This window comes from Caretta caretta, chromosome 9, assembly GCF_965140235.1.
Source record: "Caretta caretta isolate rCarCar2 chromosome 9, rCarCar1.hap1, whole genome shotgun sequence".
Lineage (NCBI taxonomy): Eukaryota > Metazoa > Chordata > Testudines > Cheloniidae > Caretta > Caretta caretta.
Window position 1 is genome coordinate 53,274,446 of NC_134214.1, and position 27,417 is coordinate 53,301,862.

At 44.1% G+C, this 27,417-nt stretch overlaps 1 protein-coding gene across 1 annotated transcript in view; it reads left to right on the plus strand.

Annotated features, from left to right (window-relative positions):
* Positions 1-208: 208 nt before the first annotated feature.
* Positions 209-27,417, plus strand: part of KY (kyphoscoliosis peptidase) — a 45,029-nt gene continuing 17,820 nt past the window's right edge. Inside the window, exons 1-8 of the mRNA XM_048863212.2 lie at positions 209-299; positions 688-738; positions 2,487-2,540; positions 17,647-17,709; positions 21,467-21,529; positions 24,445-24,519; positions 25,807-25,848; positions 26,661-26,717. Of these exons, the coding sequence (XP_048719169.2) occupies positions 209-299; positions 688-738; positions 2,487-2,540; positions 17,647-17,709; positions 21,467-21,529; positions 24,445-24,519; positions 25,807-25,848; positions 26,661-26,717 (496 nt within the window). The remainder of the gene's footprint in view (positions 300-687; positions 739-2,486; positions 2,541-17,646; positions 17,710-21,466; positions 21,530-24,444; positions 24,520-25,806; positions 25,849-26,660; positions 26,718-27,417) is intronic.

The following is a 27,417-nucleotide window of genomic DNA, read 5'->3' on the forward strand; positions in this document are numbered from 1 at the left end:
GTGACTCATCCAAATCAGATTCTTTGACTTAACTTTCCATACTTAGGTTGTGGCTTCCCCTCCATCGAAGTGGGAAATGATGTGTAAAGACTGGTTGCATTAGGCAGCAGAGAGGAACATTTCAGATGATGAAAATAATGCTGAGCTGCAAAAAATGAACACTGATTTAATGTTGGTTGTTCATTCCAGGTGAACATTAATAAAGGAAATGGCATTTCATGACCATCTGTCCCACACACAGAGGATTCTGCTGGCCATCTTCTGCTTCCCTCTGCTGCCCTTCTACCTCTGTGCTCTCTGTGAGTAGCAGATCCACTTGACCATACACGCCTTCTGTATTTCACCCTCCTCTATGGACAATCACTGCCAGAATGCTAATAAAGAGCTCTAAAAAAGGGGGTGGTAATTTTATTAATGCTGTGACTAGGTGGGAAGAGGTTGCTCAGAGATGAGACCCATCTTGAGGTAAATTGGGCCAAACAAGTGAAATATGCATCTTTAAAGATAGACCCTGTCACTCACACATTTGTGTCTTGGCAAACTGAGAGCTCTAGAAACAACCAGTGACACTGGAAGTCTCCTCAACCCCCAGTCAGCCAATGGATATTTTTGAATATGGGTAAAGGAAATTCATGGTAAGAATAACAGCATATCTATGGATTTGTGACAGCTATGATATCCCTATAGGCTATGCAAGGAGTCATGAGAAACAAGAGGAAGGAAACCCCGCTGAACTTGGTAAGTGAACACCAGGACCTCCTTCTGCTGTAGATTAGGCAATGTGAACACACAAAAATGGAATCTCACCTAAAGCATTATGGGGAGGTTTGGGGTGGAGGAAACTACTTTCACCTTCTGCCTCTTGACTTTCTGGGGCTCTTGAAAAAAACTGACCCATCTTGAGTGGAAATGACAAACTCAGAATGAAAGGAACAGCTGTTACTACTCTGAATGGAGCGATAAAAAAATAACAAATGCTATGCTCCCAGGCTTGGTAGCCTCAGGCACCTGATAAATAGCACTAAATATAGCTGGCATGGAAAACTTCAAAAAAACCCATTTGATTCAGCAGCAGTTTTAGGGTTTGCCAAAATGTTGACAATGTAGCAATATAAACGTTATATAATTATTGTCCTGTATTTCTGAATGTTATGTCCCCTCCTCTTCCCTTTTACCTATCCTGGTAAAAATAAATACTGATTAAATTGCAATACAAACAGAGCTGCTTCTGAAACATAAGGCCCAATCCTACTCGCACTGACGTCAAAAGCAAAACTCCCATTGGCTTGAGTGATGTGGGAGTCAACCAAGTTTTCTCTTGCCTTGAAAAACATAACTATGTTTGCAAAAAGAAAAGGAGTACTTGTGGCACCTTAGAGACTAACCAATTTATTTGAGCATAAGCTTTCGTGAGCTACAGCTCACTTCATCGGATGCATCCTTTTCTTTTTGCGAATACAGACTAACACGGCTGCTACTCTGATAACTATGTTTGGTTGGATTAGCACAATGGTGGGTAACCTGCGGCATGTGGCTTGACAGGGTAATCTGCTGGTGGGCTGCTGGCGTTCCTGGCCAATGGGAGCTGCGGGAAGCAGTGGCCAGCATGTTCCTGCAGCCTGTGCCGCTTCCCACAGCTCCCATTGGCCGGGAACAGTGAACCATGGCCACTGGGAGCTGCGGGCAGCCGTGCCTGCAGAAAATGTAAATAAACTGTCTTGTAGCCTGCCAGCGGATTACCCTGTCGGGCCGTGTGGGGGGCCGCAGGTTGCCCACCACCACTTAGCAGGTGCAAAGTGCTGCTGAGCAGGGAAGGAGTTAAAATAGGTGTGTTTAAGCATGACAAGACAGTCTATTATAATCAGTGTGATCTCTAGTCATCAGCAATGCCCAAGAAAACCAACTTGAGGGCCTTGTGTGAGAGTTGCGCGCTAAGGTAGGACTGGAAAAGAATCACTCTGTCCCAGGGAGAGGATCAGGGATGGAAAGTAAAGCAGAAAAAAACATTCTTTGGATAACAATCCAAACACTGTTCTTTTTCCCTGGTGCTCAGGAGCTCGCAGGAACAGAGCCCAATCACATTTCCAGTAGGCGATGCTGACTGTTTCAATGACACAGCACACTCTGCCACAGAGATGAGAGGGGCGAATGGAAATTCTCCAGCTGAGAACAATGATGGTGAAAATAGAGAAGTGACAATTAATTACTTGGACTGCTCACGACATGTCCTGAGGGCTCGCTAACCTTTCCTGGGTTGCTTTAAGCCTTTATGCCCAGCCCAGAACTCATCCTCATATTCTGGCATTGAATACACTTCCCCGTCCTATCAGAACCACATCTTTCTCATGCAGACGTGCAGTGTTATACCAGTCAGCACTCGGGGGCTTAAAACCATGAGGCCGAGACAGCAGAAGGCAGAGTGTAATGTGACAGTGATCATCTGCTTTAGGAGTGACATCAATAACAGTTGCTCATGTTTCCAACAGCTCACGTGGAGGCGGGAAAGACAGTTGAAACACAGAAACACTCCAGCTTCACAGGTGAGACTTTTGTATCCTGAATCGGAGACTCTCTCATGCATTTTACTGTCCTGGGTCCCCAGGCCCCTGAGCAGAGGGGTATATTTCTGCATTGTAGAAGTATTGTTCACTGTGATGCAACAGTATCCTGCTGGTCTGTGAGAAGTTGGAGATGCCCACCTGTCATCCCCATGGCAACCCAGGGATGCACATTCCAGGCAAGCTCTGGATGGAATTTAACAGCTTGCTGAGTTCATTCTAGAGATGGAAGTCTATGTGGCTGCACATTAATTGGCTGTTCAGAGCTGAAATCTGAATCAAGATGTCTGATTACTCTGATTCACGGGCTGTAAGTCTGTAGGTGGAATTAGCACCAAAAGAGTGAGTGGTTGCTCTGACACGTTGGCTGCTGAACCAGCTGACTGGGTGTTCCAATGTGGTAATAACATGTCTGAGAATATGCACAGGTTTGGTTGGAGCAAAATGCTTCAGAGTTTTGGACTAAGCCCATGAACCATGACAAACACCACTGATGTAGGAAGAGTTAGATACACCATGTTTGGCAGGTAGGGATTGTTTGGTTATCTGTTGGTATTTTGAGTACACCAGCAGTGTTCCACATGAGGGAAGGGGAGATGTTGGAAGGAATTGATGATGCTACAGGTTCTGATGATGATGTTCTGGTCTGAAGTGAAACCTGAGAGTATCATGCTATTAGTCTATGAGAGGTTCTGACTGGCACTAGAAAAGAATTTTAAATGTAATAAGGAAAAATGCTGTCAAGGCTAATTCCCCACTCTGGCACTTTGAGTGCAGAAGGTGGGGGCCTGCAAGGATTCTAAAAATTAATACCAGCCACTCCAGGCTTGCATTAAACTCCCAAAGTTACAGCTTTTCTCTGACCTTGGATTGGTAGATGCTGCCACCACTCAAGTGCAGAACCCCTTTGAGAGCCCAGGAAGGCGCAATTGAGAATTCCTTCCTGTGCGGTACCCTCAAGCCCTTTCACCCGCCTCCGGGAAAGAGCTGAGAAAGAAAAAAAAAAAAAGGAAATCAGCTGTTGCCACCAGCTAATTAAACAACATGTGCACAAACCTCTTAGGACACAAAAATCCAATTCTGTTCTTAAAGAAGGTAAATTTTATTAATAAAAAAAAGAAAGAAAATACATCTGGAAACTTAGGATATTGCTAGATTTTAAAAGAGCAACTACAAGGATTAAGCACCAAGAATAGCTTTCTTGAGGTTCAGCTTAAAGGTTACAAGCAAAACAAAAGCACCTGGGTTAGCACAGATGAATCCACAAGCCATAACGAAATAAAAGGGATAAACCTAATTGCGTCTTCCTAGACATTTCCTGATCTACTTACATGTCTGGGGTTTTAAATGAGTAGTTTCTAGGTATGATACTGATGATTTTTTCATGCCTGGCCCAAGCTTCTTACAGCATAGCTGCTGCCCTGTCTGCCTCTCCTCGGGAGAACAACAACAGACAGACAAAAGGGAAGTCTTATTTCAATTTTAAAAAGTCCTAGTCGTCCCATTGGCTCTTTTGGCTAGGTGCCCACTCCCTTCCTTTTACCTATGCATAGCAATGAGACTTTTTAACCCTTTACAGGTAGAGCAATTAGAAAACAGCTACTAAGAGAGATTTTATAGTCACTGGCTGGCAAGGTGTCCATAAAAGGGAGCTACCCACCTCCCTTCATTTACCACAAATGCCATTTAGCAAAATTAAAAGGCTCAGATGCTTGGGGCAGGATTGTGCCTTTAGGTCCTGGCCTGCAGTGGGACAGTGCAGAGCCGGACTGCCCATAAGAAGAGCTCAGGGAGGGATTCCCCTTCAGGAGGCTCTTATTTCCCCAGCTCCCTGGCACCAACAGGACTTCAAGGGCTGTGCTTTGGGATGATGCGGCCTGTTTCCTCCTTCTCACCCTGTGTGCCCTTCCAGCCACAGGGGTCTGTGTGTGTGTGGAGGCAGGCAGTAAATACCGTGCTGCCGTTCTGCCTCTCATGGATAAATATCCCTTTCTGCTCCCTTTGGAATAAATACCATCCCACCTTTCTGCCCCCTTGGGTGATGTGTGAGCCAACAACATTTTCTCTTGCCTTGAAAAACATAACTGTGTTTGGTTGGATTAGCAGGTGCAAAGTGCTGCTGAGCAGGGAAGGAGTTAAAAATACATGTTGTGTTCAAGCATCACAAATCAGTTATAAGAACGTAAGAATAGCCCTACTGGGTCAGACCAAAGGTCCATGTAGCTCAGTATCCTGTCTTCTGACAGTGGCCAGTACCAGGTGCCCCAGAGGGAATGAACAGAACAGGTAATCATCAAGTGATCCATCCCCTGTCGCTCATTCCCAGCTTTTGGCAAACAGAGGCTAGGGACACCATTCCTGCCCGTCCTGGCTAATAGCCATTGATGGACTTATCCTCCATGAATTTATCTAGTACTTTTTTTAACTCTGTTATGGTCTTGGCCTTCACAACATCCTCCAGCAAGGAGTTCCACAGGTTGACCGTGCCCTGTGTGAAGAAATACATCCTTTTATTTCTTTTAAATCTTCTGCCTATTAATTTCATTTGGTGACCCCTAGTTCTTGTGTTATAAGAAGTAGTAAACAACACTTCCTTATCTCCTTTCTCTACACCAGTCATGATTTAATAGACCTCAATCATATCTCCCCTTAGCCGTCTCTTTTCCAAACTGAAAAGTCCCAGTCTTATTAATCTCTCCACATACAGAAGCCATTCCATACCCCTAAACTTTTGATGCCCTTTTCTGAACCTTTTCCAATTCGAATATATCTTTTTTGTGATGAGGCGACCACATCTGCACACAGTATTCAAGATGTGGGTGTACATGGATTTATATAGAGGCATCATGATATTTTCTGTCCTATTATCTATCCCTTTCTTAAATATTCCCAGCATTCTGTTCATTTTTTTGACTGCCGCTGCACATTGAGTGGTTTTTTTCAGAGAACTATCCACAATGACTCCAAGATCTCTTTCTTGAGTGGTTACAGCTAATTTAGACCCCCATCATTTTATATGTATAGTTGGGATTATGCTTTCCACTGTGCATTACTTTGCATTTATCAACATTGAATTTCATCTGCCATTTTGTTGCCCAGTCACCCAGTTTTGTGAGATCCTTTTGTAGCTCTTCACAGTCTGCCTAGGACGTAACTATCTTTAGTAATTTTTTATCATCTGCAAATTTTGCCAAGTCACTGTTTACCCCTTTTTCGAGATCATTTATGAATATGTTGAATAGGACTAGTGCCAGAACAGACCCCTGGGGGACACCACTATTTACCTCTCTCCATTCTGAAAACTGACCATTTATACTTACCCTTTGTTTCCTATCTTTTAACCAGTTACCAGTCCATGAGAAAGGCTTTCCTCTTATTAGAGGATTGGGCCAAAAGAAATCTGATGAGGTTCAACAAGGACAAGTGCAGAGTCCTGCACTTAGGATGGAAGAGTCCAATGCACCACTACAGACTAGGGACCGAATGGCTTGGAAGCAGTTCTGCACAAAAGGACCTAGGGTTACAGTGGACAAGAAGCTGGATATGAGTCAACAGTGTGCCCTTGTTGCCAAGAAGGCCAATGGCATTTTGGGATGTATAAGTAGGGACATTGCCAGCAGATCGAGGGACGTGATCATTCCCCCCTATTCGACACTGGTGAGGCCTCATCTGGAGTACTGTGTCCAGTTTTGGGCCCCACACTAGAAGAAGGATGTGGAAAAATTGGAAAGAGTCCAGGGGAGGGCAACAAAAATGATTAGGGGACTGGAACACATGAGTTATGAGGAGAGGCTGAGGGAACTGGGGATGTTTAGTCTACGGAAGAGAAGAATGAGGGGGGATTTGATAGCTGCTTTCAACTACCTGAAAGGGGGTTCCAAAGAGGATGGATCTAGACTGTTCTCAGTGGTAGCAGATGACAGAACAAGGAGTAATGGTCTCAAGTTGCAGTGGGGGAGATTTAGGTTGGATATTAGGAAAGACTTTTTCACTAGGAGGGTGGTGAAACACTGGAATGCGTTACCTAGGGAGGTGGTGGAATCTCCTTCCTTAGAAGTTTTTAAGGTCAGGCTTGACAAAGCCCTGGCTGGGATGATTTAATTGGGGATCGGTCCTGCTTTGAGCAGGGGGTTGAACTAAATGACCTCCTGAGGTCCCTTCCAACCCTGATATTCTATGATCTTGTCAAAGGCTTTCTGAAAATCTAAGTACACTATATCCACTGGATCCCTTGGTCCACATGCTTGTTGACCCCCTCAAAGAATTCTAGTAGATTGGTGAGGCATGATTTCCCTTTTACTAAAACCATGTTGACTCTTCCTCAACAAATTATGTTCATCTATATGTCTGACAATATTGTTCTTTATTATAGTTTCAACCAGTTTGCCCAGTACTGAAGTCAAGCTTACAGGCCTGTAATTTCCGGGATCACCTCTGGAGCCCTTTTTAAAAATCAGCGTCACATTAGCTATCCTCCAGTCATCTGGTACAGAAGCTGACTTAAATGATAGGTTACAGACTACAGTTAGTAGTTCTGCAATTTCACATTTATAATCAGCGTGATCTGTAATAGGTATGATCTCTAGCATCAGCAATGCCCAAGAAAACCAAGTTGAGGACCCGGTGGGTGATGTGTGTCCCTGGGGACACTTGGAGTGTGCAGTCCTTGCGTGCTTGAATACCAATTTGTACCAAAAGTGGTGTCTCATTTCCACCTGAATTAGGTCATCAAGCTTTCCATGGTGTCCTGAAACCTCATTCTCACCTGGGAGATAGTAGATTTTATATACTAAAGTTTAAAGGATTGCAAGATCGTACCTGGGCAGGACTTAGACATATAGGAATTCATCTAGACCAGTGGTGGGCAACCTGCGGCATGTGGGCTGCACGTGGCCTGTCAGGGTGTTCCGCTGGTGGGCCGCAAGACAGTTTGTTTACATTGACCTTCCACAGGCATGGCCGCCCACAACTTCCAGTGGCCACAGTTCACTGTTCGCGGCCAGTGGGAACTATGGGAAGCAGTGGCCAGCATATCCCTGCAGCCTGCACTGCTTCCTGCAGTTCCCATTGGCTGGGAACAGTGAACCATGGCCACTGGGAGCTGCGGGCAGCTGTGCCTTCAGACAGTCAATGTAAACAAACTGCCTCGCAGCACACCAGTGGATCACCCTGACGGGCTGAAGCTTGCCCATGACTGATCTAGAACCTGTAACCTTTCAGGGTTCAGTACATGGTGACTGCCATTTCCACTCATCTCTCGAAGAGACCATGCTGTGCATAGCCACAAGCTATGGGTTAGTGAGGGTGACGATACCTGAGAGCTCCCTCTACTAGAGCTAATGAGGCACTGACAACATGCCTCAGGAAAATCTCCATTTTGGAGATCCACAGGGCTGCGTCCTGGAGTTCTGTTCACACACCACTGCTCTCTCAGCTTGGCATCCAGATCTTATGTTTGCCCTGGGAGAACGTTTAGTTGGAACTGCTCAACCCACATTCCTGGGTTTATATTTCTTGCTGTACTCCAGTAAGTGGGAGCTACGCAAAGAGCAGCTCAAAGAAGAAAGTCAGGTTCCTTACTGGTCACTAGTGCTTCCAGAATGTTACTTCTGCAGCTCACAAAGTGTGCTCAAAGAGCAGCCCATCCAATGGTCTGGGTGCCCTGGACCGACTTACAAAGATACCCTGAAATAAGCAGATCTGTCTTCACGCTACCCACCCTCCTCCTCAGATTTCTATTCTCACAGGAATCTTGGCTCAGTTCTACTAAACCCAAATTGACTCCACAAAGCCCTTTCATAACCTGAGCATTCAGTGCCATGGCGGAACACTCGGGCAATCCCAGCAGCCACTGGTCTTCCTGATGGTCTGGCCTGGGAAAGCACCTCTGACAAGTGCAAATGTCCAGAGGCAATGCTCTTAAAAAACGACAGTTGTTGGGGAGTAACCTTCCCTTCGTGTCCAAGCTGCGTTGTAGGGATAAGTTCCCTTCCCCAGTGATTATAAAGGACTAGTATCATAGGCCAACGAGACAAGAAAAGCTTTGCAGAGTGTCCTGAAGGTCAACAGATCCACTCTTTGGCACACAAGGGGGAAGAAAATCCAAATGCTGACAACCATTCATGGCAAATGTCCTGCCAACAGACCCCTCCCTCGCTTTTATAGAAAGAGGTCTCGAGTTGCAGCCACCTGAGTATGAGCTCTGGAGAAAAGAGATCCCTCATGTGGGAACCGCTGTCCCTGTGCTAGTCATCCTGCACACTTAGTAACCAGCTGCTCCTGCACAAAGAGGAGAAATAACATCTATCATAAAGCAACAAAAATGACAGGGGGTGGGTAGAATGGATGTGTTTTAAAAGAAAAATCATATGCCCCATATCCCAGCTCTTTGCCTCAGGAAGGTTCCTCTACTGATGCTGTACTTTGAATTCTCCCTTTGTCAAGACACACAGGATTTGCCCTAGCAGATCAGACAACACCACAGTGAAGTCAGTGAGTTAGGTGCCTTCATAACTTTAAGAATCTGAGCCCCTGTCACTAGCGATTTTCATTGCCCTTTTTTGGGCCCTCTCAGTCTTGACTGTATGTCCCTACAGGTGACAGCTGAGGGCATTACCAGCACTTTGTATAATGTCATGTTATGTTTGATTCAGGTAAAGTCTATGCCCATCGCTGTGTTTATTTGTGGTGTTTCGGCCATTTCATTTAGCTCAGTGTAAATGAACAATCCTCATTGTCTTTCTGCAACCTAAATATGGCCTGATCGCTTTTCACAATAATATCCCAGCCATCAATTAGATCCCTGGTTGTGTGGATACCAGGAAACTGAATACAGGAGTTTATAGTTCAGTGGCAAGTTCTGCTGCGTCTTAAATCATAAAGCACAGCTGCTGACACAGCAGAAGCTGCAAAATGAATGAAACATTTGACCAATCCATGGAGTGGTAGCTTATGAAAGGGGAATAAATTCAATGTGTTGCAATTCAGTTACAGGGAGAAAGAAAGGACAAGCAGGCCAAAGGACTCCATTACAGTATCATAGAATCTCAGGGTTGGAAGGGACCGAGGTCATCTAGTCCAACCCCCTGCTCAAAGCAAGACCAATCCCCAATTTTTGCCCCAAATGGCCCCCTCAAGGATTGAACTCACAACCCTGGGTTTAGCAGACCAATGCTCAAACCACTGAGCTATCCCTCCCTCATTGGAATGTCCAATGCAGTGGGAACACACTTGGAAGCTTTAACTGCCCAAAATCAGACAGCTACCACAATTTCAATGAGCTGCTGAATGCAGCAGCTAACAAGAGGGGAATTCAAGATCCAGAGCCTGGATTTCCAAACGTGAGTAGTGATTTCCAGTGCTGTGATTTTGGGGACTGACTTTTCAGAGGGCAGGTACACAACAGCACTTTCTGAAAGTCAAGCCCCTCTAAGGTCTCTCACAGTGAGCCCCCAAAAACTGAGGGCTCAAATTTTAAAATCAGGGTCAGATTTTAAAAAGTATTCAGAAGCCTAAAGGTTCAGATAGGCACCTTGTGGGATTTTCAAAAACATGGCAGCACTGAATTCCCACTGATTTCAGTCTTTTATCAATGTCTCAGATCTGTGGCAGAATGGATCTTCCCACCATGCGTAATGCCAGTACCATCACATACTTGCTAGAGCCAGAAGTCTTGTAGAGGGCCCAGATTATTCTGCATTTTCTTCAAAAACACTGGTCTGTAGTTTTATTTTATATTTAGTGGGATTTAATAATATAATTCTCACTATGTATATATTCTCTCTGTCTCTCTCTCTGTCTCTCTCTCTCTCACTCAGTGGTACAGTCTTACTTGTACCCTGGCCACTGATCCATCACCCTGAGACTTATTCTTACATTTTAAACCCTTTATCAACTTCAAAGAGTTGCTTTATTTTTAAATCAACCTGGCAGTAACCTCCTCCTCCCCCAAGATGTGAAAGTTCTGCCTCCAGATAACACCTGCCTGTGGCCCAGGATAAGGGGCTGGAATTAGTCCTGGGCCAGTGCCAGGTTTTTTATGCATAAAAGTGTCATGGCCTAAAGATCTCCCAACCCTACCGGACTAGAGACAGGCACTTTACACCAATGGGAAGAAGAAAAGATGTGGTTCTTAAATGAGTTAAATTGCTACATGCTCATACATTAGGAAGCCAGAAGGGACCGTTTTGATCTTCCAGTCTGCTCTCCTGCATAGCACAGGCCAGAGAACTTCACACAGGGATTACTACCTCAAGCCCATCTCTGGTGACTGAGCCAGAACATCTGTTTTAGATAGACAGCCCATCCTGATTTAAAGATTCCAGGTGATGAAGAGACCAACACATCTCTTGGTAAGTTCTTCCATTGAGCATGGGCTGCTGCCCCAGTGCTACATGGGGGAGTGCACATAAAAGTAAAGGGGATGGACAGGGAGGCACAAATGTGTTGAGCTGCCCGGATACACAAGAAGAGGCAAGCAACTCTGCCCTATATGACGGTCCAAAAATGAGTGGGGAGGGTTCCATGGAACTTTTCACTGGAAAGCCTGACAACCAACATTTTCTGTCTGAAAACGGAAACATTTGAATTTGACCATTTTGAAGGAATGCAGACACTTCCCACGAATATATTCATTTAGTCAAAAGCCCAAATTTTCTGTTGAAAATACATTTGGACGGAAACATTTCGAATATCCCTATTCAAGATGTCAGAGAGGAGCTGTAGTGATAATCCTGCCGGCTGATAGGAAGAGGTCAGTGACAATGGGAGATGACAACAGCCAGCTCAGGCGTATCAAAGTCACTGCTTGAAGGAATAAAAACTACCACTAACCTCGCCACGCGCAGAGCCAAAACCCCAGCTCTTCTCCCAGGCTTCCCCACAATAGAGTTCTCATTCCCACAGACTCATTCATTAAAAAGAGAAAATCCTGAACCCCATTCTTCTGGAAAGGAAGGAATGGAGAGAGAGAACACTGTTGTTTTTCCAGAGACGGGAGGTGCTTACATATTACAGTGAGGAGGGCCTTCTCTGGATTTAGATAGATGGGTATAGAACTCCCCTTGGGATAGTGCAACTCCAGTGCCCACTTCTGAGGCTAGAGTCTGAATCTTACAATCTAGCCCTAAGAAGATGAGGGTCAGCAGCAACTGAAAAACAAAAAGCACCAGGACACCAGGTGGTGGAGGCTTTTAGGAAGGGTGCATGGGGTTTAACTTAAATTTGTATTGCAGGTTAGCTATCTCAATCAACTTAAACTATACTGAAAAAAGCAACTCCTAAACTAAAATGGGTGCCACACAGGGGTTTGCACCAGATTAACTAGATCGGTTTAAATCCATACCTTAGTTTAAATCAGTGCAACTTTCTAATGTAGACAAAGCCTTAATCTAGTACCAAAAGGGGTTTCCCCTCTAATTATTAATGAATCATTGCCCATTCAGTTGGGGCTGTCTAATGGGATTGCCAGAAGAAGGCTGTTTGGAGGAGGGATTTGAAGGAGAGGTTTGTGTCACTAGAATATGGAGGTCCAAGCGTCAGGTGCAGTGTGGAAGAAAGCATGGAGATAAGAATGTGAGAGAGTGAGGAGGCTTGAAATGCTGACGGAGTGAAGGGAGCTGTTGGGGAGGAGTATAGGCCAGAGCCAAGTTTTATGCAGTATAGAAGGCAAGAACGAGGAGCTTCAGACGGCCCAGATAAGGGGTATAGATGTGGAGAGCCAGGGGATGCAAGAAGTGGGGTGAGATATGCAGAGTAGATGGTGAGGAAGATGATGATTATACCAGGTGTATTTTGCCTGGGCAGTAGGGGGACATGGTGATGTTCAAGAAGGCCAGAGAGGAGAATTCTGTTATAGTCTAGAGGAGAAAGGACCAAGGCTTGGGTGAGGGATTTAGACAGCAAAATGGAGAAGAAAGGGTGCTTGCAGGGATGCTGTGCAGGAAAAAAGCACTGGGACCGACAGCCTAGATGTGGTGGCAGAGGAGAGAGTTGAGAAGGGCTCCAAAATGGTGACACCAGCTGAGAGGAGGACAATGGAGCTGCTAGAATGATGGACACAGGAGAGTTTCATTAACTCAGGGGACCTGACACACAGATGGGTGAGCCCCTGAAGAACTGGAGGCTCTGTTTGCCTGAGCCTCCAGAACTTTGAGTTCTTTTATGAATCCCCCATGCCCTTCTTCTCCTTCCTTCCAACCGTAACACCTCACTGGATAGGTCATCAGCAGGGACTGCATTTAAGACCTCTGAATCTAAAACCAATGCTGCTGCTGCTTGAGCTAAAGAGCTGATTCCCCCAGGGGGAAACGATAGCATACTTATGTGGTCCAGACACCAGAGCAGGCAAAGACCCACATAGCATACTGTGTTAAGGTGGGTTACAAAGCAATAGCCCTAAAACCATCTGTTCCTTCCCATGAGACCCCTTGACCTGACCCATGACTGCTCCTCTGCTAGCAGGGAGGCTCCAAATTGGAACTGAAGTATTGAGCATGGGAGTGTGGGCATCAGAACAGCTCAGGAATATTGCAAGCATTGTACATGTGGATTACGAAGGGGGCAGCGGCAAAGCTGGGCAGAGGCAGCATGCACAGAGCCACGCATGCTATTTCTGGATCTGCTGAGCAGAGGCATCCCGCTGGGTTTGCAGGGAAGGTTGGCTGCCTATTGGCTACCTGTGCCTTGGCAGAAGCTCACAGTAGGGGCTGTAGATCAGGGGGGTGGGAGGTGTACCTGTGTGCACTCTGCCAACACCAGTCAGCAGTACTAGCTCCCTGTCTATAGATTAAGGAGCAGTAAATTTACCCCAGAATCATTGGAGGGGAAAAAACCACTTGGCAAAAATTCCAACAGCAATTAGAGCTAGTGACACCAAAAAGTAAACACCATTAGACATAGCTTTATCCCCTGTGTCAGTAGCATGGGCTGGCATCAGCATGATGAATCAGTACTGCAAGCGTGCAAAATTGTGTAACTGTGCCGGAGAGAGTCCGTCAACCCACAGGTGTTAACATTCCCCTGAGGCCACCAGCCAAACATCCCTCAGCTGGCAGCTCTGTGACAGGATGGAAGCCCAAGATAAAATTAGAAAGGATTTCTAATCCAGCATCTTGTACAAATGGTAGGGGCCAGCTAAACTGGGTTGCTGTTAATTGCTAAACCAGACCGCTGTACTCCCTCTCCTACCCTCTTTGTGTGCTATGAAACTTTCAGCTGAGGCAGGATTTTTGCTGCTAGTGTTTTCTGTCACCTACAGATTTCAGAGACCATGTCCTTCATGCTGATTGGTGGGAGATCCATTTGTTGCCTCTCAAGGAGTGTCTGTTTTTTTCAGGGCAGACCTCTCTTTATTTATTAGTGTTATTTATTAATTTGTTAGCGTTATTTATTAATCAGTTTTGGAAGCGCTATTCCCCCTGAAAATGGCTGTTATGGCCCACTTTACACCTTCATCCCAGGACACAAAGTCACAGGCTTTTGTTCACAATTGCACACCTTCCTCATCGCTCCTTTTGTTAGTTTTTATTTCTAAGCCATTGATTTGGGGTTTTTTTAGCCATGTTTTAAAGTTTCCACTTTGGGTGTGGCAGAGGAGAATCAGAGAGGCATCCTTTTAAAGAACCTGCAAGTGTTGCAGAATGAATTCCCTCTAGCGTAAGAGTGCTGGTAGGGGGATTTGAGGGTAGACAAGTGCTTAAATCTGAAAGGGCAGAGAGAGGTGAAGGGGGAGAGGAACACTTGTCCTGAAACTAGAACTCTCCTTCTGAAATGTGGCTCCTTCCTCAGATTTAGGAAGTGGATCCCTGCTGGGATTTCCTTTCAAAGGTGACTTGTAATCTATTCATTAGGTTAGATTTTGGCAGGGTAGTAATGGTGCATTTGAGCAGGGTCGGGCACATGTTATTTGTGTGTGTGCAGAGTTCGTTTTGGGTGAGGGGGAGCATTTGCCTTTCCAAGATTGGAAAATAAACACTGCCAGTTCTGCAGCAGCAGCAGCAGCAGGTCTGGGTGAGGAAGGAAGCGGTGGCAATGCTCTGATGGGTACCATGGAGTTTAAAAAAGACGCCAGTGCAGTAACAATTGAGATGCTTCTCATAGTTCGCCCTCAGAAGAGGAAGACAGTGCAAAGGGTGCAGACAGACAGACAGATGGAAATCAGTGCCTCGCACCACATCCAAGGTAAAGCAATATCTGCAGTTGTTCAAGTGGAGGGGTGCAGCTGCAATGCATGCAGAGCCAAGCTGCAAGTGATTTGTAGAATGAGAGGTGAACCATCAGCTCTCAGGAAAGAACAACGGGTTTTTTGGCTTTCTTTTGTGCCCCCCTAACTTAAAGACATGCAATGAAAACCCAAACCTGCAAACTCCCCTCTAAAATTTTCCAGTTTTAACATAGTTTCGTTGATCCTGTCTAAGGAACAAGAGCCTCTGCATGTTGCATACCACACACTGCAGGTGACTCAGGGTGCAGCACCTGTGTGGCACACCCATGGAGCGGCATGTGGCTATTATTCCGAGGACTGTGTTTAAACAAGCCCTATTACAATGGAACATTTTATATAGTGTGAGACACTGCCAAAGGGTTTCCAAAAATGCATTAGATTTACAAGGCAAAGCAGTGAGCAGGTTAAACTGACTGTGCTTCAGTTATTTAATCCCAAATTGGTGGCTATCACAAAACGATACATAGGGCAACATGGTTTTATTTTAGTGTGTGTGTGTGTGAGCATGTGCATACTTTGTCTGCAAAGAATATCACCATGAGCCATTTATAGCTACAGTTTGTGACAATCCCCTTGGCCTATCTCCTGTCCCTTCAGGGGATCTTCCATGCTCTTTTTGGAACCCTGGAAATCATGGGCTATTTGCAGACAACGGAGAGAACCCCCCTCTCACTGCAAAACTGAAAAGAGAAAACACTCCATTGCTGCAATCTGGTTTAATCCCAGATTTTAACTGTATTTCAGATGCTGGTGATTGGGGCTATATAGATACCGAAAAAAAGACAGGAAAAGGTGGATGATCTGGCTAATCTAATCTTTAGCTATAGTTGATTTCTGTCTACTTCATGCCTACACCAGCACCAATGTCTCCAACTCCTTTTCAGCCTTCTCCTACAGAGCTGGTGGGGGTGAGATGAGTTTGGACATTTTGAAAACATTTTCATTTGAATGTTTCAAAAAGGACCAAATTTCAAAAAAAATTACTGCTTTTTTACTGAGAAGTCTCAATTTTCCAAAGATCTTTGGTTCTGAAATTGTTTCCCCAGTTTGCTTTCTTCTTTCTTCCCCCTTTTTTCCTCACTAAAACAATAACTGAAAATGTTTTCAGTTTTCATTGGGGGGAGATGGAAGATATTGAAAAATGAAACCATTTCATTTTATTTAAAAGGGCCATTTTTGACTAAAACATTTTCCGGCAAGTACAATTACCCCTGAATTGTCTGCCCACCTCAAGCAGCAATGCTATGCCCCAGAAGGATTTGCTCTGCAAAATTACAGCAAAATCAGCTCTCCAAGCCATTTTGGCTTGAACCATTGTAGGCAGGCAAAGGGAGTTAGAAAGGCTCAGGAGCTCTGGGGACACAAACAGGAGGAGGGGAGACTGAGCATGGAAAGCAGTGTTATGTGGAGGAACAGGGGTCAATGGATAGGTGGCAGGAAGAGGGGGAAGGGGGATAGGTATCAACTGTTCAGGGTAGAAATTCCGGGAGCTAATTACTCCTGGCTCTAGCTGTCTCCCATGAGAGGGTAATAGCTGGATAACTTCTTTCTATGGACTCTCTTGTATTTAGATTAATGGTGCTACTGGAGGGAGTATTTGGGTAGTGGATAGACCTGGTAGAAAATGCCCATTTATTTTTTGTTGGCTATTTAAAAATTGAGTGTGGTTTATTTCTCCAAATAACCCTAAAAATGGGGAAAAAAATTCAATGAAAACTTGCCATAGAAAGCTGAAAAGTTTCAGGGCTTTGAACATTCATTCTGGTAAAACTTTTGTTTTTGAAAACTACATTTTTGCCGAAACCCAAAACATTTTACCAACATTATTTCAGTTTTCAATTTTCATTTTTTGTTGATAAACTGCAAATTTTCGATCCAAATGAAAATCTTTCTTTTTTTGTTGAAAATATTAAAAAATGTTGACCAACTCTACTGGCATATCTCTCCTTCATAAACAATGTCATAGCCTCTAAGAAGCAGTGTTGCCTAAGAGATACAGCTCTGGGCTGGAACTCAGGAGACCTAGATTCCATTCCTCGCTCTGCCCCTGGCCTGCTAGGTGACCTTGGGCAAGTTGCTTCATCACTCCGTGACTCAGTTTCCCCAGTCTCTAAAATGGGGATAATGATACTGACCTCCTTTGTAAAGTACTTTGGGGTCTATGGATGAAGAGCTAGTTAGTATCAGTAGTAGTGTTCCCCTGCTGCTGATCTCTAAAGTGCTTTAAAACTTACTTTCAGGGTGAGCCACCATGAACCATCATGATTTTCAAACTTTTCCAGTGAGAGATTCTCCTTGGACAGCCTTGCAACATGTTACTTTGGGAGGGGATTTGTCTAATATTTAAATGAAAACACAGCGTAATCAGGAAGAGTTTGGGAACTAAAATAGGGCCATGGCTGGGAAAAATAGACTTCCTTTTGAAGTCAGTGGATTTACATCAGGGATGAATATAGTCCAAAATATTAAAAATGTGATTCACCATTCCCATTGCAATTGACTGTGATGTCATAAATTACTCTTTGATTGCAGGAGTAAGTAGAAAAGGAGTCTGAGTTTGGAGGACAAAAGCAGAAATAGCAAAGGAAAATTTTGGACTGGCATTTTTCAAAGAAACTTTTTCCATTCTCATGGGTCAACAGTTATTCTATGAATCCTCCTGGGTAAATAATGCCTAGCTGAGTGATGTGTCATCATCATGGAGTTGGTCCTGTCTCAGCTAAGTCTACAGAAATTTTATTTTTGTCTTCAGTGGGAACAGGAGTGGGTCTGATGTGATCTTCCCACTAGCTGATATTGAACATGCTGCCCAGTACCCATGAATTATATTGTCTGACTCTCATGCCCATGCTTGTCATTATGTAGGTTTTCAAAGTGATGGAAATGAAAGTGACAGATCGCAGCAACCCAGAGGGAATGGCCTTCCTGGTACGTTGTCTTCTCTGCCGTCCATTTTGTATGTGAGAACGTAGGGCAAGTGATAGTGAGGGCATCGTAGAGCTGGCTGGAGCCAGGCAGAGTGCGTGGAGATGCTTTGCAGGCTGCCGATGCACAGCTATAGCTCTGCACACTAACAATGTGCTTGTCACAGCCCGTTCCGTTCCAGGCCTTATTGTGTCTGGCTGATGTGCACAGGGAGGCTCCATTCAGACATGGGTCTCCCTGTGCTCACGCATAATGGGGGAGAATATCACTTTCCTGTCTCTAGCTATCAGCAGGAGCCAGTGGAGGTCAGGGGGTGTGTGTGCATGCGCCGGGAATATGGTGGGATGGCTAGGTGCTGGGCACACTACTGCATACATACATCATAGTTATCATATATGTAACCCTGCCTCAGCATGGGGGGATGGACTAGGCGAGCTCTGGAGGTCCCCTCCAGCCCTACATTTCTCTGATTGTATTATCATAACCAATAAAGAATCCTCCTGAAAGCTAACACAGCCTGAGGCAGTATTAACAGTCACACAGAGCTCTTAGCTTACCCAGGATCCGTGTAGTTCGTGGTGCGTGGAGGTAGAAAACGCTGTCCTATTAAGAAGGTGACTCCCTCCTCACTTCAACCCCTAATGGAACAGTTGGGGGCAAATCCAAATTTTCCAGTCCCGTGCACAGTTGTTTTTGGCATGAGGAACAATCTGTCCCCTAGTCCTGAGCTTCCTTATGGCTCAGCCAATCCACTTCTTATCTGACCTATGACCCCTCCCACTAATCCGACTCAAAGCCTTTCTTAAGAGGATACCACCAGCTGTACAAAACCATGCCCTGGATTTGTTAGGGAACATAAGCAGCCCCTAGGGAATGAGCTCAGGCCACCAACCTCATTTTTCCTGTATGAAAACATAATTTGGTCTCTAGTGAAGAAAGGCAAGTGAAAGAAACAGAGTTTTGCTTCCACAGAATTACTAATAACCCCTATATGAAAATCCTGTATGTTACTGATGCATTGCTTAATGTGAGTCCTGATCCAGCTCCCACTGCAATCAATGGGAGCAGATTCAGCCTATAGACAGTAAGCAAGCAAGCAATATCTTGTGGCAAGGTACTGTCAGTAAGTGTCTTTGACTATACCAGACACACAGATGACAAATAAGAAAAGCAGATAAATATTAATATCTTTAGAGCCTTAACATGCTCTTCCTTCATGCCTGAGAGGGTTTTCAACGACAGCTACGTAGTGGAGATCAGGCAATTCACCAGGACTAGAAGGGTGAATTAATTACCCAACACACAGAGTTAACTGAAGTACCTCTAATAGTTCAGTGCAAATCTGAGTATCAGTACATTTTCCTCTAGCCCTGCCTTCAGGACACAAGATGAGTCCTCTTGAAGATAATTTAGAGCTTGGCTACACTTGCGAGTTAGAGCGCATTAAAGCAGCCCCGGGCACCCTAGCTCACTCCCCGTCTACACTGGCAAGGCATGTAGAGCGCTCTGACTCCACATCTAGAGCGCTCCTGGTACTCCACCTTGGCGAGAAAATTAACACTTGTTGCGTGGTGGCTGAAACGCCCGGGTGTCAGTGTGAACAAGGTGTTGCATTACTGCACTCTGATCAGCCTCCAGAAATGTCCCATAATCCCCTTAAGTCAAGCGGCCACTCTTGTCATTGTTTTGAACTCACCTAGGAATGCAGATATGCTCTTTGAAAGCTCCAATTCTGACAGCCTACTCCGAGACAAAGCAAGCCATTACTGTGGAATGCTGTGTGAGAGAGAGAGAGAGGCGGGGAGGAGGGGGAGGTCTGCTGCTGTCTGAACTTACAAGACAGCATGCTGACATACTTTCAGCCCCCCCAAAAACCCACTCTCTCTCCCCCCACATACACACAACACACTCCCTGTCACACTCCATCCCCCGCCCCTATTTGAAAAGCACGTTGCAGTCAATTGTACACTGGTATAGCTGCCCATAATGCACCGCTCCCAATGCCACTGCAAGGGTCGCAAATGTGGCCACGCCAGTGCGCTTGAACCTGTCAGTGTGGACAGATTGCAGCGCTTTCCCGACTGCGCTCTACGAAGGCTGGTTTAACTCAAAGCACTCTACATCTGCAAGTATAGCCATATGCTCAGACTGATGCCCTCAGACGGATGCCAAAAGGAATAGCCAGCTCTTAATGCACCAGCACCAAAGGGGTTAATAAATTCACTTTAATCAGCCACATTCCTGTCTTTATGAGGACTCTGACACCATGGAGCAGCTGGTGCTGCTGCAATATTTACAAACGGTATGACATTAACTGAGATTGAGCCACATTAAAAAAACCCACACTGCTGCCGCATACAGTGCATCAAAATCTCATAATTCACGGGCCTGATCCATGTCAGCTGTGAATTACAAAAAGTATCTGCAAAAAGAAAAGGAGTACTTGTGGCACCTTAGAGACTAACCAATTTATTTGAGCATGAGCTTTCGTGAGCTACAGCTCTGATGTAGCTTCTCTCACAAAAGCTCATGCTCAAATAAATTGGTTAGTCTCTAAGGTGCCACAAGTACTCCTTTTCTTTTTGCGAATACAGACTAACACGGCTGTTACTCTGAAAAAAGTATCTGGCCTTTCAGATGAGCTGTTAAAGTGAGGTTCCTTCTGCTGTCGGGACACAGATCCCATGACACTTTCTGAAAAAAAGTAAGGGATAACCCCAGCGTCATGGCCAACGTTCATCCTCAGTGAATCAGGTTCTAATGTCCAAGTCTATATGCGAGATATTGCTCAGTGTTAAATGGCATTTGCTGACTGTGCTAGCTTAATGTCATTGCAGCCCTGTGGGATAGATTAATGTTATTTAGTACCATGTGTATGACCACATCACCTAGGGGCTGCAACTGAGATCAGGGTCTATTCTGCTCAGTGCTGTACACACACACGATGAGAGACAGTCCCTGCCCCACAGAATTTATAATCTACACAAACAAAAGGAAAAGAGGTTACTCAACGTTATACAGCTGGGAACAGAATGCAGGTCTCCTGACACCCAGTCCAGGTCCTTACCACTAAACTAATGTTTTTCAAGAGATGGGGTGTGGCCCTCAGAGAGCTCATGAAAGGCAATCGGGGTCACAAGACATTCAAAACTTTATCTCAATCTGAAGCAAAGAAAATCTCACTCCCCACTCCCTGCACACCTTTTCCATTTCAAGGTCACGTATTTTCTGTCAACCTACTGAAACACTCACATACTAATTACTGATAAATGTTTTACTCATATAGTAAATGTAAGAGGATAGTGCAAATTTTTGACTTCAAATATGAGGTTGCCAATCTGAAAAGGTTGAGAAACACTGAACTAGACTATTTATGCAAGTATGATACATTTCAGTAAAAAGGAATTCAGTTGATGCCAGCCATGCCTCTCCAGAGAGTTCTCCCTCCTTCCTTACTTCCTCAGCCAGGGTCTCACCACCAATGCCTGAATTGCATGGACTATTCCCAACTAGTACTCCCTTGTTCACTCCGCTTGCATTTGAAGCCCAGGAACTGCTTCACACAGCACATATTGAGCTCTGCTGTATCAATTTGCTTTACAAGCTATAAAAGCTATAGAATAGAATCTCAGTGCCATTTAGCTCATTGGTGCGCCACATTTATAGATTTAACCTGGTTCTGTGGTTGGTGCTCCATTGCTGTAGGATGAGAAAATTCCATTTTATTCTAATCACGGGGATGTTTTCTTCATATGAACAGGCCAGCCAGTTCAGATGCAGCCTGACGAGCAGGCACCAGTCATTACTTCCTACACCAACGAAGGTAGGTGGTAAGCCATTGAACACTGATTTTCTGTAGCAATGCAGCATTCATCTCTTATTTATGCTCGTATGAGAGAAAACTTGCCCAGAACATCACCACAGCAAGAGACAAATCTGAGATTTTTTTATAATCTGACTGCAAAGGATGAAGAGTCACTGGACAATTCTTTCAAGAATCTTGGGCCTGGTCTACAATTTAAAGTTTTACCAGTATTGCTGTTGATTAAGGGTGTGGCTTTTTTTTTTTAACCTGACATAGCTAAGCTGGTGTAGATGGCTTTATACTGACATAGTATAGATGACTTTATATTGACATAACTGTACTTATACCAATATGGCTAATGCTGCTTCCCCAAACCAGCATAAGCTATACTGGTATAAGCCCTTTCATACCATTTTAACTGCATCCCCACAAGAGGCTTTTGTCGGTAGAACTATATTGGCAAAACTCCACCAGTAGAACCCTCCTAGTGTAGAGCAGACCTTGAGAGAACATGGAAAGTAACAAGAGTTTGTCCGTTGGTTCAAATTATTTCTTTACATTTTATAATGGGGCCATCTTAGGTTTGATTCATCCTGTATATCTGTACTATACTAAAATTGATATTTAAAGCCTTCTTGGTCCTTAAAAAAGTGGGTCTTGATTAGGGATGATGATGTTAATAAATAATGCATAATAGTAATAATAATAATAATAATAAATCACAAAAACTTCAGAGACTTTCATTCCATTGGTTTTCAAAATTGATTTTTTGCTTTTTAAAACTTTCTGTGGAATTTTTGTATCAACTTTTTTTTGGTTTCCAAAGTGGGTTATTTTTGCAAATAAGCATTTGTAGTATAGCTATGCTAGCACAGTACTCCTAGTGAGGACACTGCTCAGACCAACCAAGTGCAGCTTTGCTGGTAGAATTCATTCCACCACATGCCACCTTCCAAGCAAAATAAGCTATACTGGCAAAAGTACAGCTGTCTACACGAAGGGCTTTTGTTGCCACACCTCTTCACACCCCTGATGGACAAAATAAGCTATGTCAGCAACGTTTCTAGTGTAACTCTGGCCTAAATTTTGAGTGTTGAGCCCCGAGGTCACAATATTGCATGAACAGTACAGTATAATACCCAGGTTGCAGATAAATGCTTTCCTGCAAGGTCATTATTGTAACATTATTGATTTTCATAGATCCCAAGGCCAGAGGGGACCATTGTGATCATCTTGTTTGACTTTCTGTACAGCACAGGCCAGAGAACTTCCCCCAAATAATTCCTAGAACAGAGCTTTTAGAAAAACATCCAATCTTGATATAAAAATTGGCAGTGATGGACAGGCCACCATAACCTTGGTAAATTGTTCCAATGGTTAATTACTCTCATCGTTAACATTTACACCATATTTCCAGTCTGAATGTGTCTAGCTTCAACTTCCAGCCATTGGATCATCTTAGACCTTTCTCTGCTAGATAGAAGATTCCATTATTAAAATATTTGTTCCCCATGTAGCTACTTACAGACTGTGATCCAGTTACCCCTAAATCTTCTCTTTGTTAAGCTAAATAGATTGAGCTCCTTGAGTCTATCATCAAGGCATGTTTTCTACTCCTTTAATCATTCTCATTGCTCTTCTCTGAACCCTCTCCAGTTTATCAACATCCTTCTTGAATAGTGAGCACCAGAACTGGGCACAGTATTCCAGCAGCAGTCACACCAGTGCCAAATACAGATGTAAAATTAGCTCTTCGCTCCCACTTGAGATTCCCCTGTTTATGCCTCCCAGGATTGCATTAGCTCTTTTGGCCATAGTCTCATATTGGTGGCTCATGTCCTTTTCAGTCACTGCTTCCCAGACAGTTTCCCCCATCCTGTAAGTATGGCCTACATTCTTTTTTCCCAGATGTATACTTTTGCATTTAGCTGTATGGAAACATATTGTTTGCTTGTGCCCAGTTTACCAAGCATTCCAGATCGCTCTAAGTCAGTGACCTGCCCTCTTCATTATTTACCACTCCCCCAATTTTTGTGTCATCCGCAAATTTTATCAGCGACGATTTTAATGTTTTCTTCCAGGTCATTGATAAAAACGTTAAACAGAGTAGAGTCACGACCTGATCCCTGTGGGACCCTTCTAGGAACACACCCATTCGATGATGATTCCCTTTTCACAACTACATTCTGAGTCCTTAGTTAGCCAGTTTTTAATCCATTTAATCCTGAAGAAGAGCTCTGTGTAGCTCAAAAGTTTGTCTCTTTCACCACCAGAAGATGGTCCAATAAAAGATATTACCTCACCCACTTTGTCTTTCTAATATCCTGGGACCAACATGGCTACAACAACACTGCAGATGTTAATTTAATATAATTCTAGTTTTTTAATCAAAATGTTGTGCGGTATCAAGTCAAACACACAACAATATTTTCAAACCAAGCTATGCACTCTTAGAATTCTGACTCAGTTTCCAATTCATTGTTAAGGGGAGAGAGGCTGGGGAATGTTTTAATATCTGTTGCACAGGAATCTGAAGTGCATAAGATCATTTTTGATTTGCTTATTTCACTGTTTTGCCACTTATTCTGTCCATAGTGCTGCAAACCTGTACACTTCATTTAAAAATAACAGAACAAATATATCTTCATGGAAGGCATGTGGACAAATCGTTTGCACTGAGGCACCAGCCCACTAAAAATATTCTGGTTTTCAAACAGAGAAGAAACAGGCAGAGGAAGGAAAGTTAGACAAGGGGGATGTTAAGGTAGAAAGGAAGAAATGGAGGCCCTATGAGTTAGTTTAGTATTGGTACAATATTAATGAATGTGGTTTGCACTTGGAAAAGTAATTTTTGATATTTTCAGTCTTATATGTTTTCACTTGCTAGTTGCTTTTTCATTCCTTGCCCACTTCTGACTCTTTGTTCATTGCAGGAACTCATGTGACTGTCGAGGTACATCCTAGAAATACCACCCCACAGCTGTTCAAGAAATTCTCCCTTGGGAAAGGTACATCACTTTTTTAAAACATTTGGGCCAGCTAAAATATGGCATATCGGCTGCACTAGAGAGCAGGGAGAAGAGGAGCTCATTTGGTTACCATAGTGTTAAACCTGTTAGCTTGTTGTCTGTGTATATCAATGATGAAAGTAACGGAAAGGTGACACTGCTCAAAGTGTGATTTTCCAAAGTTCATAACTCAGTCAAATCCAAACTAATGGTCACAGGAACACCCAATGACTGTTCCCCTCAATAACCACTACTTCCATGCCACATTTAAGCTTCCAACCGCCAGCTGCTTTATAACTTAAAAAATATTTTTTAAAAAGATATTATAAGTGTATGGTTCCCTTTTCAAATCCCTCCTACTTAAAAATGGATTAACCTAAACCATTTTTACTTACATTTAAAACAAAACAAAGTTTCAGCTTTGAAGACCAAATGGGAAATTGCAGCCCAATAGTTGAAAGTTTCAGAAAGTTATACATAACCCAAAACTGGAGGATTGAAGTGGAAAGGCCTATACAAATGTAGCTAGATCAGCCACTCCCACTACAATCAATCTCAAGCATTCCTATGTGATTCCTATGCATTCCCCTTGGCAGGACTGTTGCGTAGTGCTGCTGGTGCAGAATGGCATCTGTGTTTTGGCCCCAGAGGTGGCTGCATTTTAGTAGTGGGCAAAGTGATTTCTGTAGTCAGACACTATCACATTTTACCCTTATTTACACTCTTTGAAGCCAGCAGATCATTGAGGCTGGAAGGGTGTACATGAATTTTGAACACTCCGGATAAACCATTTTGGAATTCTTCAAGAAAAGAACTATTGAAACGTAAGGCACCATTCCTGTTGTAGTACCCAATAGCAAATAAAATGGCAATCCAAGTCCATCTGTTCAATATTTTCCCAGCTCACAGAACAGACACAGGCTGACCTAGACTCAGTTAAAGAGAGGAACAGATGCACTTTTTCCTGACTGGAAGTAGCCTTGATAGAGAGAAAGCTACAGTGTCCAGCACCCTCTACATTCTGATCAATGTAACAGCATTAACTGGGCTGTTCAGGACAGTGTGCCTGGGTGGCAGCCTCCATGAGGAAAGGAGAAAATGCACAGTGTGTCTGTGGCTTGAACCCACTGAGTACAAATTAAGACATTCCATGGGCTTTAATAGGAATGGGATGGAGCCCGTGGTGCTCGCAGAGCTGTTTAGGCACAGGGAGAGGTTGCTGGGATGACGAGTAGAGTTTTCTTCCACTGGTAACTCTTGACTAATTCTGTCTGGGGGTTATTGCAGGAGTCTGCGAGCTGCCCAGTCTGACAGGCCTGGATAACAAAGGTGAGGCTGCTTGGTTACAGCGTATTTTGTGAGAGTGGAAACACTAGTCCAGCTTCAGTGGAGTTGCTCCAGCCATAAGTTTGGCCCAACATCTACCATGATGGGGCCTGCCTTCTTGGGGCAATGGAGAGGCTGCCAGCAGCTGAGTTCAGATGATGACTGCGCTACTCAGAGGTGGACGTGTGCCCAGACTCCCTGCTGTGCAGATGATGGTTGTGCTCTGCCAGCTCTTGAGTCTTGTATCAAGAGGAGCAGTTGGTAGTGAGAACAAAATCCTTTTCTTTGTGGAGGTGGGGCCTCGTCCAGAACTACAGATATCTCACATTTGGTGACCTTCTGGAGGCTGCATCACCCCTAAAACATGCTCCAGCTGATCTGTAGCTCACTCTGGGAAGATATCATTTAATAACTGTGCTGCAGGTGTTAACACAAGATAAGATCTCTCTGGAACACAGACTTGAATTTCTTCTATACAGTAAGTGATTTGGCTGGCTCGCTGGCAAGATGGAGCACAATGTTCCCAGCCTTCAGCCTACAATAGAAGATATCTGACTGTGAATGTGCTGTCTGGTACCTTCATGATCATAGGACTGGTGGGAGGGGAAGCTCTCTTTACTCATCTCTATCTTGTGCTGCTTCCATCTACCTCCCTCATGGGCTGTATGCAACATGATATGAACCATAGTGCTAAGGACAAGGAAATAAAAGCCTGTCTTTCAACCCTCCATGTATTTCACATAGACACACTACCTTTCTCTACCCTTTTGTACTTCTCTGCTGTTTATCTTACCTCAATTTTGGCAACTTTCTAGGTTTTCAAGAGAACAGGAAGAGCAGAATGCCCCTGCCTGGTGGAAAAGACCTGCATGGTAACTATCCGCTGTATTGCGGCTTTCTTTGCTTAGCACAGCATAGTTTCCTCACTGCAGTGAGCACCCCCAACGGGACACAGATTCACTTTTAGAAATAGGACTCATGCTGATCACAAAAATGATGTGGCACTGGCTAAAAACAACTATATCTAAGTACATTGACAGCAAATGAATGATTTCATTTCTGTCACTCTAAATATGCTTTGCACGCTGTATTGTCTGGGATTCAAAGTCAGGATGGTTTGGTGGATGTCAAGCGTGTTTTAGACAGACTGCATGTGCAACATAACTGAGAAGTCTGCTTTGCAAATGGGCCTGCTACACATTTCTAACTGCCAACGTAGTAGTGTCAGACTACATGAGTTATTGTGGATTTGGTGTCTGTGGGGAGCCTTTGCAGCTATAACCTGACAAAGACGAAAACTGATAACCAATTTTAAAAACCCATTTGGCTCCCAAAAGGCAAGAAGTAATTTTCAGAGCTGAATAGAATAAGAACCTTTCAAATGTGTAAATCTGCTTTATCTCTCTTTAGGTCACTGTAATAGCCCCTTTTCAGTGAAAACCTAGATAAACAAACAAGCCTGTTAGAGAAACAGATGTTGTTCCCTCCCACACTGTTTTAGGCAAATCTGGCCCAGTAGGTAACAGAAGATGCCTGTTGCTTGTGATTGGATTGGCTGGCTGGCTCTCCCAT